The sequence below is a fragment of the Sus scrofa genome, chromosome 9 (assembly GCF_054392235.1).
Source record: "Sus scrofa isolate SSC_HxYL_T2T_F1_AM1 chromosome 9, Sscrofa_HxYL_maternal_Yorkshire_Landrace_v2.0, whole genome shotgun sequence".
Taxonomy (NCBI): domain Eukaryota; kingdom Metazoa; phylum Chordata; class Mammalia; order Artiodactyla; family Suidae; genus Sus; species Sus scrofa.
Window position 1 is genome coordinate 77,045,623 of NC_139391.1, and position 15,051 is coordinate 77,060,673.

General features: G+C 39.0%; 1 protein-coding gene across 6 annotated transcripts in view; it reads right to left on the reverse strand.

Annotated features, from left to right (window-relative positions):
• Positions 1-9,113: 9,113 nt before the first annotated feature.
• PEX1 (peroxisomal biogenesis factor 1) overlaps positions 9,114-15,051 on the reverse strand; it is an 82,955-nt gene continuing 77,017 nt past the window's right edge. For all 6 annotated transcript variants that reach the window (XR_014815745.1, XM_084976959.1, XM_084976958.1 and 3 more), the window contains one exon: positions 9,114-9,439. Coding sequence is in view for 5 of the 6 variants with exons in the window: in XM_084976959.1 (XP_084833085.1) it covers positions 9,355-9,439 (85 nt within the window). In the remaining variant the exon portion in view is untranslated. The remainder of the gene's footprint in view (positions 9,440-15,051) is intronic.

Genomic DNA, 15,051 nt, shown 5'->3' on the forward strand with positions numbered 1-15,051 from the left:
TAGTTCATGCTTCTACGTAGCTGGTTGTACTTCTCTGAAAAAGCAGTAGTTGGGGAGTGTTTTGTTGTATATGTGTTCAATATATATATGCACGAGCATAAAATATAAAGCAATTCTATATCCAGTGCTTTTCCTCTTGAGGCCAGGGTTTGTGAATTTGCGAGTCTCAGCTCATGTATGGGTGAAAATGTCATTATTTGCATGAAATAGAATAAAAAAGTATCAGAGAAGAGCACAAGTGGTACAAATAGGTGTTTGAGAAACTTTTTTATCAATGTGCTCATGAGGACTTGATCATGATGTAAAATGTGTTCCTCTAAATTGTGGTGAAAATATTTGGAAAATCGGTGTTTTAGATCTCAGCATTTTTACTTTCATGAAGAAGCTGTAGCATGCTTTTTAACTGACATTGATTGCTACAAACAAAATATCTGAGTAATAGGCCAGAATAAATGTCTAGTCAAAATGCTTCACTTCAATTTTCTATCTAAAAACCTCTAAAAACTTCCCCTTAAATATTCAGTTGATGGTATTTGTTACCTTGAAGTATTCCTTTGCTTTTTGTTGTTGATTTGTTTGATTCTTGGAAATTTCCTGAGAGGCTGAATCCTATACCAGTTCTGTAAAAATGTCAGGTTGCCTGGGAAATGAGTAAAGTCCGTGACAATGCTTTTGTCCAGTGTTTTACATCTTATATTTTTATTTTTCATTCTTCATATTGAAGAGCACTATTTTATTATAGGAATGTAAAAACATCCATTTAAGAATTCATACTGCTAATAGCTCCCAAGACTATTGTGGATGACCAATTTCCACTGCCTAAATTTATAATCAAAATTGATTCCTAATCAATCACCTGTTCTAATCTAAAAACAAAAAGTTAGGAGTTCCCGTCGTGGCTCAGCGGAAAGAACCAGACTAGAATCCATGAGGTCACAGGTTCTATCCCTGGCCTGGCTCAGTGAGTTGAAAGACGTGGCGTTGCTGCGAGCTGCAGTCTTGGTCACAGACTCGCCTCAGATCTGGCATTGCTGTGGTTGTGGTGTAGGCTGGCAGCTGCAGCTCTGATTCAACTCCTAGCCTGGGAACTTCCGTATATGCTGTGAGTGTGGCCCTAAAAAGCAAGCAAATGAATAAATAAATAAGCTAAAGGCTAAAATACTAGATTTTATTTTTCTTTTCCCTCCTTATTTATTCAAAGGAGGAATTTTCCAATTACAGTTGAGAAATAAGAATGATTTATTTACAATTTTATTTATTTATTTATTTGTCTTTTGTCTTTTTAGGGGCCACACCTGTGGCATTTGGAGGTTCCCAGGCTAGGGGTCTAATCAGAGATGTAGCCGCCGGCCTACGACAGAGCCACAGCAACGCCAGATCTGAGCTGTGTCTGCGACCTACACCACAGCTCACGGCAACACAGGATCCCCAACCCACTGAGTGAGACCAGGGATCAAACCCACAACCTCATGGTTCCTAGTCAGATTTGTTTCTGCTGTGCCACAATGGGAACTCCTGCAATATTATTTATTGTGTGATCATCAGTACAAGGCACCTTTTTTTTTTTTTTTTTTTTTCTTTCTTTCTTTGTTTTAGGGCTATACCCATGGCATAGAGGTCGAATTGGAACTACACCTGCTGGCCTTCACCGCAGCCACAGCCTACACTACAGTTCACAGCAATATCTGATCCTTAACACACTGGGCAAGGCCAGGGATCAAACCCACAATCTCATGGATCCTAGTCAGGTTCATTACCACTGAGCCACGTTGGAAACTTCAAGGCACCTTGTTCTTGATTTCGCAACAGTGAATAATGTGCACAAAAACCTGGTCCTTTGTGGAATTTTCAGTATCATGTGGAGGCAACTAGATATGGCCAAACAAACAAAAACCCTGCAAATTAGTGCTCACAGTAAATGTTCTCTTAGTCAGACTCCATATTTTGGATTTTACATAAAAGTCATATACTGTATTTGTCCTTCTCTGTCTTATTTCACTTAGTATGATTATCTCTAGGTGCATCCATGTTGCTGCAAGTGGCATTATTTCATTCTTTTTGATGGCTGAGTAATATTCCATTGTGTTTACGTATCTTCTGTACCCATTCATCTGTCCATGGACACTTAGGTTGTTTCTATGTCTTGGCTATTGTGAATAGTGCTACTATGAATGTAAGGGTTCATGGATCTTTTCAAATTAAGAGTTTTGCCTGGATATATGCTCAGGACTAGGATTGCTGGATCATGTGGCATTTTTAGTTTTTTGAGGAACTTCCATACTGTTTTCCACAGTGGCTGCATCAATTTACATTCCCACCGACAGTGTAGGAGAGTTCCCTTTTTTCCACATCCCTTCCAACATTTCTTGTTTGTACACTTGTTAATGATGGCCGTTCTGGCCTGTGTGAGGTGGAACCTCATTGTTTTAATTTGTATTTTTCTAATAATTAGCAATGGTGAACATTTTTTCATGTGCCTATTAGCCATCTGTATGTCTTCTTTGGAGAAATGTCTATTTAGGTCCATTTTTTTTTTCAATTGGGTTGTTTGTTTTTTTGTTATCGAATTGTATGAGCTGTATGTATACTTTGGAAATTAACCTCTTACTGGTTGCATCACTGGCAAGTATTTTCTTCCAGTCCATACGTTGTCTTTTCTTTTTTTGCGGGGGCCACACCCACAGCATATGGAGGTTTCCAGGCTAGGGTCTAATCTGAGCTGTAGCCACCAGCCTTTGCTGGAGCCAAAGCAATGCCAGAGCCGAGCCACATCTGCAACCTACACCACAGCTCACGGCAACACCAGATCCTTAACCCACTGAGCAAGGCCAGGGATAAAACCCTCAACCTCATGGTTCTTAGTTGGATTTGGTTCCACTGTGCCACGATGGGAACGCCTGTCTTTTCATTTGGTTTGTTGTTTCCTTTGCTGTGCAAAAGTTTGTAAGTTTGATTAGGTTTCATTTGTGTTTTTTTTGTTTTTATTTCTATTGCCTTAGGAGATCAACCTAAGAAAATATTGGTATGATTTATGTCAGAGAATTTTTTTTTTTTGGCTGTGCCACAGCATGTGGAAGTTCCTGGGCCAGGGATCCATCCAGCCTGAGCTGCTGCATTGACAAAGCCAGATCCTTAACCCGTTGTACCACAGGAGAACTTCTCAGAGAACATTTTGCCTATGTTCTCTTCTAGGAGTTCTCTGGTGTCATGTATTATATTTAAGTCTTTAAGTCATTTTATTTTGTGCATGGTATGAGGGTGTGTTTTGATTGCATTGATTTATATCGCAGGCTGTCCAACCTTCCCAACACTGCCTGCTGAAGCGACTGTTTTTCATGTGGTATCTTTCCATTTCTTTGAATCATCTTCAGTTTCTTATATCAATGTTTATAGTTCTCAGTTTTTTAAGTCTTTCCCCTTGGTAAGGTTTATTCGTTGTTTTTTTGTTTGTTTTTGTTTTTGTTTTTTTTTCATCTTTTTGCCTTTTTTAGTGCCGCTCCTGCGACATATGGAGTTCCCAGGCTAGGGGTCTAATTGGAGCTGTAGCCACCGGCCTACACCAGAGCCACAGCAACACGGGATCCGAGTTGTGTCTGCAACCTACACCACAGCTCACGGCAACGCCAGATCCTTAACCCACTGAGCAAGGCCAGGGATCGAACCTGCAACCTCATGGTTCCTAGTCAGATTCATTAACCACTGTGCCACAATGGGAACTCCATTCCTTAAGTTGTTTTTTTTTTTTTTTTTTTTTTTTTTTTTTTTTTGTCTTTTTGCCATTTCTTGGGCTGCTCTCGTGGCATATGGAGGTTCCCAGGCTAGGGGTCTAATCGGAGCCGCAGCTGCCAGCCTACACCAGAGCCTCAGCAACGCGGGATCCAAGCCATGTCTGCAACCTACAGCACAGCTCACGGCAATGCCAGATTGTTAACCCACTGAGCAAGGGCAGGGATCGAACCCGCAACCTCATGGTTCCTAGACAGATTTGTTAAACACTGCGCCACGACAGGAACTCCATTCCTTAAGTATTTTTTAAAAAAATTTTAATGTAGTTGATTTACAATGTTCTGTCAATTTCTGCTATACAGCAAAGTGGCCAAGTTATACATATATATGCTTTCTTTTTCTCACATTATCCTCTATCATGAATGACTAGATAGAGTTCCCTGTGCTATATAGCAGGATCTCATTGCTTATCCACTCCAAATGTAATAGTTTGCATCTACTAATCCCAAATTTCCAAATCCATCCCACTCCCTCTCCCTCCCCTTCGGCACACACAAGTCTGTTCTGTTCTCCATGTCCATGAGTTTGTTTCTTTTCTGTAGATAGGTTCGTTTTGTGCCGTGTATTAGATTCCAGATATAAGTGGTATCATATGGTATTTGTCTTTCTCTTCCTTAGTTCACTTAGTATGAGAGTCTCAAGTTCCACCCCTGTTGCTGCAAATGGCATTATCTTGTTCTTTTTGATGGCTGAGGAGTATTTCATTGTGTATGTGTACCACATCTTCTTATTCCACCCATTCATCAATGGATATTTAGGTCGTTTGCATGTCTTGGCTGTTGTGAATGGTGCTATAAGCAACATAGGGGTGCATGTGTCTTTTTCAAGGAAAGTTTTGTCTGGTATATGCCCAAGAGTAGGATTGCTGGGTCATATGGTAGTTCTATATTTAGTTTTCTGAGGTACTTCCATATTGTTTTCCATAGTGGTTGTACCAATTTACATTCCCATCAGCAGAGTAGGAGGCCTTCCTTTTCTCCACACCCTCTCCAGTATTTATTTGTGGACTTATTAATAATGGCCATTCTGACTGGTGTGAGGTGGTACCTCATAGTAGTTTTGATTTGCATTTCTCTAATAATTAGTGGTGTTGAGCATTTTTTCATGTGCCTGTTGGCCATCCGTATTTCTTCTTTGGAGAAATGTCTGTTTCTTCTTTGGAGAAATGTCTATTCAGTTTTTCTGCCCATTTTTCAATTGGGTTGTTGGGTTTTTTTGCTGTTGAGTTGTGCAAGTTGTTTGCATAATTTAGAGATTAAGCCCTTGTCAGTTGCATCATTTGAAACTATTTTCTCCCATTCTGTAGGTTTTTTTGTCTTTTTTTTTTTTTTTTAATGGTTTCCCCTGCTGTGCAAAAGCTTTTACATTTGAATAGGTCCCATTGGTTTATCTTTGTCTGCATACTTTCTTTTTCCTTCTTTCTCTTTGTTTTGTCTTTTTAGGGCTGCACCCATAGCATATGGAGGTTCCCAGACTAGGGATCGAATCAGAGCTGCAGTCGCCAGCCTATGCCACAGCCATAGCAACGCAGGATCCGAGCTATGTCTGTGAACTACACCACAGCTCATGACAATGCCAGATCTTTAACCCACTGAGTGAGGCCAGGGATCAAACCTGTGTCATGAGTGTTACCAGGCAGATTTGCTTCTAGTGACCCACAATAGGAACACGTTTTTTTTTTTTTTCTGTTGGCCTTGGGAGACTGACCTAAGAAAACATTTGTACAGTTGATCAGGGAATGTTTTGCCTGTATTCTCTTCTAGGAGTTTTATGGTGTCTTATGTTTAACTCTCCAAGCCATTTTGAGTTTATTTTTGTGCATGGTGTGAGGATGTGTTCTAGTTTCATTGATTTACATGCAGCTGTCCAGTTTCCCAGCACCACTTTTTCCCAATTTATATTCTTGCCTCCTTTGTTGAAAATTAACTGGCCACAGATATCTGGGTTTATTTTTGGGTTCACTATTCTGTCCCATTGGTCTATATGTCTGTTTTAGTACCAGTACTACCCTGTCTTTATTACTGTAGCTTTGTAATATTGTCTGAAGTGTGGGAGAGTTATGGCTCCTGGTTGGGTCTTTTTTCCTCAGGATTGCTTTGGCAATTCTAGGTCTTTTATGGTTCCATATAAATTTTTGGGTAGTTTGTTCTGTGAAAAATGTCATGGGTAATTTGTTAGGAATTGTATTGAATCTGTAGATGGCTTTGGGTAGTATGGTCATTTTAACAATACTAATTTTCCCAATCCAGGAGCATGGAATATCTCTCCATTTCTTTGAGTCCTCTTTAATTTCCTTGATTAATGTTTCATAGTTCTCAGAATATAAGTCTTTCACCTCCTTGGTCAGGTTTATTCCTAGGTATTTAATTTTTTGGGTTATGAATAAGCTATAGTATTTTTATATTCCTTTTCTAATATTTCATTGTTACTGTACAGAAATGCAACCAATTTCTGAATGTTAATCTTGTATCCTGCTCCTTTGCTGAATTGATTGATCAGTTTGAGTCATTTTTGTGTGGAGTCCTTAAGGTTTTCTATATATAGTATCATGTCATGTGCAAAGAGTGACAATTTTACCTCTTCTCTTCCAATTTGGATACATTTTACTTCTTTTGTCTGATTTCTGTGGCTAGGACTTCCAATACTATATTGAATAAAAGTGGTGAGAGTGAGCATCCTTGTCTTGTTCCAGATTTTAAATGGAAGGCTTTCAGATTTTCCTCATTGAGTATTATATTGGCTGTGGGTTTGTCATAAATGGCCTTTATAATGTTAAGGTATGTTCCCTCTAAACCTACTTTGGTAAGTTTTTATCATGAATGGATGTTGGATTTTGTCGAATGCTTTTTCTGCATATATTGAGAAGATCATTTTGACTTTTGTTAATGTGGTGTATGATGTTGATTGGTTTAAATGTGTTGAACCATCCTTGTGAACTTGGAATGAATTCCACTTGGTTGTAGTGTATGATTTTTTTATATGTTCTTGGGTTCGGTTGGCTAAAATTTTGCTGAGAATTTTCGTATCTATATGCATCAAAGATTTTGGCCTATAATTTTTTGTTGTATCTTTGTCTGGTTTTGGTAGTAGGGTGATGGTGACTTCCTAGAATGTCCCTGGGAGTGTTCCTTCTTCAATCTTTTGGAAAAGTTTAAGGAGGATGGGTATAAGTTCTTCTTTGTATGTTTGGTAAAATTTGCTTGTGAAGCCATCTGGTCCTGGACTTTGGTTTGTAGGGAGTGTTTTTATTACATAATCCAATTTCATTTCTAGTGATCAGTCTGTTCACTTGATCTATTTCTTTTTGATTCAGCTTTGGTGGTTGTCTGTCTCTAGAAAGCTGTCCATTTATTCTAGGTTGTCAAATTTGTTGGCATATATTGTTCATACTTAAGAAATTTTTTTTGATGTGTACCAATTTCTGCTATACAACAAAGTGACTCGGTCATACATATATATATGTATATATAGAGAGAGACATAAATATACACACATTTTAAATATAATGGTGATTTTATTTTTATTATTTTTGCCCACACCTTGTGGAAGTTCCCAGGCCAAGGATCAAACCTATACAACCACAGTGACCCAAGCCACTGCAGTGACAATGCCAGGTCCATAACCTGCTTTGCCACAGAAGAACTCCTTGGCCAAAGTTCTTGAAATGGGTTCAAATAGAGAATGTTTGTGTTCTGTGTGAATGCTCAGCTAATATTCCTCAATGCTTTTAACAATGAGGTGTTCTCTCACTGTTAAAATAGAGGCGTTGACCTCTCCATGAACGTCAATCAAACTTTGTCTCCAGCTGCCTAGTACTTGTTTACTGTGTTCATGAACAGTGTGGCTGTGGGGGCAAGGACGGGGGTCTACATGTGCTCTACAGTGTGGGTTTCCCCTCACCACGGCTGGCCTGACCATCCACTGTCCTGTCAACCTACTTGTCCGCAGCAATGACCACAGAGGTTCACACCAGCGGACACCAGTCCAGGACTGGTGAAAGGCTGATGACATTTGTCCCCCTCCTGCAGGAGATGAGGCAGCAATTTGTCCTCCCTGGAGATGACACATTCTGGAACTGGATTTGCTTTGTCCTCCACCATCTCTTGCGAACTCACTACATGATTTCATGCTGTTAGGCTTTCACACTGTTATGCTATCCTTTATGACACTTGCTTCTGATCACGAAACTTGATTTGCAGTGAAATCCCTGGACTTAACATAAACACCCCTCACCCTGAAAAAGCTGGCCTTTTGGGGACATAACTGAGGCTAGAATCCTGTTCTGCAAGATGTAGTACATGTAGTCTACACTGCGAACCAGTGGCCGTGGTTTTAATACAAGGATCTTGGAACAAAATACAAGGGAGGATGGCTCCTCAGTTAAAACCTAGTGACTGAAACATCTTTGCATGTATTCTTTGTGATTCTGGGCTTTGCCATTTAGGCGTAAGCAAAGGAGGGATGCTTCTACGAGGGGAACACAGGGATGATGGTTCCCAGTGGTTTGAAAGGGGAGGATTATACTGGCTAAGTGAAGAGAGAGTTGATGCCACATGAGGCGGGTGGGAGAAGTATGGCTAGAACCTTGTAATACTGAATGTTAACCGTAAATTAAATGGAGGCCATCTGTAACCTTAGGCAACCAAGGGTGCAGATGGAAATGAAGGTTTATACCATCCCACTTAGTAGAGTTCTCTGATCCACTAAGGTGACACGGCTGAGGTAGGGACATGGAATTAGTAATGGAAGAAAGAAACAGAACTTACTCAGCCTTGGCCTCATGATTAACTGTAGAAAGGCCAACAGTCGCAGTCTATACATTTTTCTTTGCTGCCTCATGTATTTATTTGCATGTTTTATTTAACTTTCTCCTCTCCCCTTGCCACAGTTTGTATTGATGGTGGCTGACTTTACAGTTTAGTTTGTAGAGTAGAGTGTATCCAGACAGAGTCACCTTGGAGCTGGGGAGGCATGGACATCATTCAGGACCCTGGCCTTGCAGCTGGATGTAGCATCTTAGAGGGATGTGATCTCATTTCTGGTTGAAAGAACAATTAAGTTTATTTAAAAATTCCACAGTTATAGATAAAAGAACAGATCACTGGATCTGCAAATAACTGGGTATTTATTTCTAAAACAGACAAGAAGTTAGTTGCTAAGCATAAAACTTGTCAAATGCAAGAAAGATGTTGAATATGCAACTGTCAGCAAGTTCTAGGAAATGTACTTAATACCATTGTTTCTTTCTTCAAAGGAGAATAAAGTTATTCCATTTGGAAAATATTTCAGTAAGGACTTAAGAATATAGGAAATAACAATACAGAATCTGTTATAAATAATCCCAATTTATTCTCAAGTATTAATATCAAATAATCCTGATCATTATAATCAATCTGATTTTATAGATTAACGAATATCAAATAATCCTGATCGTTATGATCAATCTGATTTTATAGATTAACGAATTAAATTAAAAAGAAATTTATAGAGATCACTTTCACCATTAAAACACAGGGACAAAGTACCACCACAAAAAAAAAAAAAAAAAAAAAAAATCAGAAGTATATTTTATGCTAGAGTTACTTTCTGTCCAGGTCGGAACACTGTTCCACTTTGATTTTTTCTCTTCTTTGGATTTTGAAAATTTTCATACCTTAAAAAAAAGTGAGACAATATTTAATACATGTAAATGCTAAAATTACAAAACAAAGAACAATGGATTGTTTGCAAACAATTTTACAAAAGGGAAACGAGAAAAAATATTTGTAACAGAAATTAAAGTTCTTACAAATTGCTAAAAATTTTCAATACTTCAAAAGAAAAAGGAACAAAGGGGATGAAGAGAGAAGTTAAAAAATAAAATGGCAATGATTAATATAAAAAAATGACCTATTTTAAGAATTGGAAAATTTTAAATATTCTCTAATCAAATTGGCCAAGTTTAGGGAGTTCCCGTCGTGGCTCAGTGGTTAACGAATCTAACTAGCATCCATGAGGTTGCAGGTTTGATCCCTGGCCTCCTCGCTCAGTGGGTTAAGGATCTGGCATGGCCATAAGCTATGGTGTAGGATGCAGATGTGGCTGGGATCCCACGTTGCTGTGGCCGTGGCATAGGCCAGCAGCTATAGCTCTGATTCGACCCCTGCCTGGGAACCTCCACATGCCATGGGTGCAACACTAAAAAGAAAACAAAAATGTCCAAGTTTAGAGAAATGCTGCAATGTTTAATGTTAGGCTATGGTGAGGCTGGCACTATCATAATTATATTGCTGCTGCAATATACATTGTACAGTATTTCTGGAAGGCAATTTGGCAATAGATGTCAAAAGCAATGAAAAATGTGAGTACACTGTGATGCAACTATTTTACCTCTATCCCAGTGAAATAATTAAGAGTAGATGCAGGAGTTTTCATCATGGATTAGCAGTAATGAACCCAACTAGTGTCCATGAGGATGTGGGTTTGATCTCTGGCCTCTCTCAGTGGGATAAGCGACCTGGTGTTGCCATGAGCTGTGGTGTAGGTCGCAGGTGCGGCTCAGATCATGTGTTGCTGTGGTATAGGGCAGTGGCTGCAGCTCTGATGCGACCCCTTCCCTGGGAACTTACACATGTCGTGGTATGGCTCTAAAAAGACAAAACACCACCACCACCACCAACAAAAAAACCAACCTTAGGGATGCCTTTAACAAAATGCACAGACATTACACTTGAAACAAAAACTATAAGTCCACATCCAATTTTAATCCCCCATCTCAAAATACAGCTCTGTCTGCCTGTTTTAACTTCATTTTCCCTATACGATTTATAGAGAACACTCTGGCTGATCTCTGGGTGAATTTAGCAGAATCACGCAGGATGGGTAGTAAGGGTGGCATGGCTGCCTCTTGCAACTGCTCCTACTTCCCAGGGCTCTGCAGTCAGGCTCTGCCAGCTTGGGGCCTTCCTATGCAACATCCTTTATGGATGTACCCTGGACCTCCATGACAAAGAATTCACGATGCAGGGACAGCAGCCAGTCTAGTAAGTCATAAAGCCCTCTGACCTCCATTTTAAGAACATCCTATCAAATTGAAAGAGATGTTAGAAATAATCTATAACTTCACTCACAGGGAACGTGATTGGCTGCTAAAGGATATTCTGCCCACCTGTGAGTACAGCGTCAGCCACCAGACAAGCCAGGTGGCCCCTGGAGGCCTCCCCCCAAAGAGGGAAATAGATGACCAGAATTTATCCCAGGCTGTCGTAGTAAATAATAATAATCAGGAAATGGATCAGCTATAGGGCCATGTTCAGGGGCTCATGGAAGCAATGTCGAGGGGCTCATAGAAGCAACGGAGAGACTTTTTCCCCTAAGGTGAACTAATCCATGGTTACATTACATATTCAGAAAAAAGGAAAACATTTGAAGGTGTTTGAAAGGTTCATACAAATTTTTAAAAGACATAGTGCATTAAACCCTGAAGCTTCAGAACATAGGATCTCTTGATTTCCATCATAACTGAAAATCTTCATGTAGTTAGAGGAATGGGCCAGGCCCTTGTGAGCAGCCAGTTCTCTGAGGAATTCAAAGTGACTGTCCTTATTTTACAAATCAGTCTCTCTTCAAAACCAGAAATGTGGCTATAGAAACAATTCCAAAGTTCACCTATTCATCTCAAAATGCTTGCAGATATTGTAAAAGACCAGAATGTTAGAAAAGAATTGTTGAGAAATTTTAAATACTAAAATTACCGTATACTTCTGATGATAGAGAACTATCAAAATATAAATATTACCAATATCTCAAAACTCCTAGAAGGAAAAGAACAAAAAAGGACAACCTACTGAATAGAAGAAAATACTTGTAAATGGTATGCCTGATAAGAGGTTAATATCCAAAATAAACAGCTCATATAACTTAATATCAAAAACAACCTGATTATTTAAATCCTCTGTCCATTTTTTAGACATTTTTCCACAGACACACAGATGGCCAACAGGCACATGAAAAGATGTTCAACATCATGTATTACCAGAGAAATACAAAGCAAAGCCACAATAAGAGATCATCTCACCCCTGTCAGAATGGCTATCAGAAGGAACACAAATAACAAGTGTTGGTGAGGATGCAGAGAAAAGGGAGCCCTCCTCCACTGTTGGTGTAAATGAATATTTGTGTAGTCACTATAGAAAACGGTGTGGAGGCCCCTCAAAAAAAAATAAAAAATAAAAACAGAACTACCACATGATCTAGCATTTGCATTCCTGGTGTATATATCAAAGAAAACAAACACTAATGCAAAAAGGTATATGCATCCTAATGGTCAAAACAGCATTATTTATCACTGCCAAGATAAGGAAGCAACCTAAGTGTCCATCAACAAACCACTGGCTTAAGAAGATTCCGTATGTATAAATAAGACTATTACTCAGACATAAACAAGAATGAAATACTGCCGTTTGCAGCAATGTGGATGGACCTAGAAAATAGTACGCTAAGTGAAATAAGTCAAAGACAAATACTGTGATCACTTAAAAACAAAAACAAATGAATGTACAAAACAAAATAACTCACAGATATAGAGAACAAACTAGTGGTTACCAAAGGGGAGAGGGAAGGAGGGAGGAGCAAGACAGGGGTTGGGGATTAAGAGGTACAAACGACTATGTATAAAACAGAGAAGAAGGATATACTGTATAGGACAGGGAAATAATACCCATTACTTTGTAATAAGTTTAAATGGTATATAGTATATAATTGATAAATATGGAATCACTCTTGTATACCTGAAGCTACTGTAAACCAACTAAATTTCAAAACAAACTCCCAAGAAAGAACTTGCATTCCTTCTCTTTCCCTTGAAGATGTAAATCTTATCATGTCTTTGAAATGCAAACATCCCAGGAGATAACTAAAACACCATCTACAAATCACCTGAGACTGGGGGGAAAAAAAAGGGGAGGGGGCTGGGGAGAAGATGGTTTTCAAGATATGGACTGTTTTATAAATGGCTACAATTTTGGAGTGGAAGCTACAGAGTCTATGTCTATGGATATATGTTATGTATTTGTGATATTTTGCTATGCAAGGATGAATATTGCCCAAGTTAATTTGTAAGAATGATCTATTGTAACTGATTTACAGAAAAAAGCGCTTAACAAATTCAATATTTCTTTCTTTTTTTTTTGTCTTTTTGCCTTTTCTAGGGCCACTCCTGAGGCATATGGAGGTCCCCAGGTTAGGGGTCTAATCAGAGCTGTAGCCACAGCCACAGCAACACCAGATCCAAGCCGTGTCTGCAACCCACACCACAGCTCGAGGCAACGCCAGATCCTTAACCCACTGAGCAAGGCCAGGGATCGAACCTGCAGCCTCATGGTTCATGGTCCGATTCGTTAACCACTGAGCCATGACGGTAACTCCACAAAATCAGTATTTCTAAACTCTCAGAAACATAACAGAAACTAATCCAAATGCTTCACAAGTCTGTGATCTGGGATAATCTTTAGTAAATAAAACTTGTTTAAGTATTTTGTAACTGTTACAGAATTTGCCACGATGGCTGTTTTAATGTCTTATGAACTTTTCATAAGTAATTAAATTTAATTGTTTTAAGCTTTTCTTTTTTGTGGGGTGGGGGTGGGGGTGGTGGGGGCTGCACCCATGGTATGTGGAAATTCTGGGCCCAGGAATTGAAACCAAGCCACAGCAGTGACAACATCAAATCCTTATTGCTAGGCTGCCAGAGAACTCCTTAACTTTTTTTTTCTTAACTCATTTTTAAGTGAAATTCTCAATAATAATTAAGTTTTATGATAAAGTAGTTTCCAAAACTTATTTACTAACTTATACCCTTAGAGTTTGGTAAATGATAAAAATTCATTAGATACCTAGGTCATTTCTAAAGATAAAATACTGAAACATTACTGAATATAGGCTTATTTACTTTTGGCTAATTATACAGAAACTAAAAATATTTGGTATTAATTAAGTGTTGAAGTGTTGAAGTGTATTTTACCACTAGAAATGAAAGTTTTTAAGAGTTAAGAATTCTAGTATATGTAAACTAGAACTATGAGAAATAACAAAGGAAACAACTGTATGTAACTCTATTCTGATTGTTTCTGAATGGGAAAGAATAAAGGACAAATTAAATGGACATAGAAAATTGGAGAGACTTTTACTTTGTGTAGTCGAGCTGGTTAAAATGGAATGAATTTAAGAGTATAAAAGTGTTAAGCTGATTTTAGAGCTTATTTAACTAAAACTAAAATTTATTTTTTTCTGCTTAAGGACAAAATTTTACGGGATTATTGGTCTGCTATTGATAAGACCATGAAGGAGTCCTATTGTGGCACAGCAGGTTAAGTACACGGCACTGTCACGCAGCAGCTGGGGTTGCTGCGTTGGTGTGGGTTTGATTCCTGGATCAGCAACTTCCCCATGCTTCCGGCATGGCCAAAAATTTTTGTTTGTTTTTGTTTTTATCTTTTTGCCTTTTCTGGAGCCACTCCCGAGGCATATGGAGATTCCCAGACTAGGGGTTGAATCGGAGCTGTAGCCCCCAGCCTATGCCAGAGCCACAGCAACGCGGGATCAGAGCCGTGTCTGTAACCTACACCACAGCTCAAGGCAACGCCGGATCGTTAACCCACTGAGCAAGGGCAGGGATCGAACCCGCAACTTTATGGTTCCTAGTCGGATTTGTTAACCACTGCTCCATGACGGGAACTCCCCAAAATTTTTTTTAAAAAAGGAAAAGATGGACTTCTTTTCGTGGTGCAGCAGAAACGAATCTGATAGTATCCATGAGGATGTGGGTTCCATCCCTGGCCTCGCTCAGTGGATCAAGGATCTGGCATTGCCGTGCGCTGTGGTGTAGGCTGCAAATACCACTTGGATCCTGCGTTGCAGTGGCGTTCGTAGGCCGGCAGCTGTAGCTCCAATTTGACTTTGACCCCTAGCCTGGGAACTTCACATATGCCATAGGTGTGGCCCTAAAAAGGAAAAAAAAAAAAAAAAAAAAAGACGGTGAAAGACCCTTCTCTACCTTTTAAGTAATCTTAAAGATTTTGAGTTTTATCAAAATGATTTCCTATGCTTCATGCCTGAATACTTAGGAAAACAGCTTTCTCTAAGGTTTTTTTTTTTTTTTTTTTTTTTAAACTACATTCGGACTTGCCTGCAAAGTCTTTGTCACTTTGGTTAAATAAATAATTTAAGTACGGTTTAACAGTGACCCATGATACTATAGGACAAAGTGTTTTAAAACCTGCAGGTTAA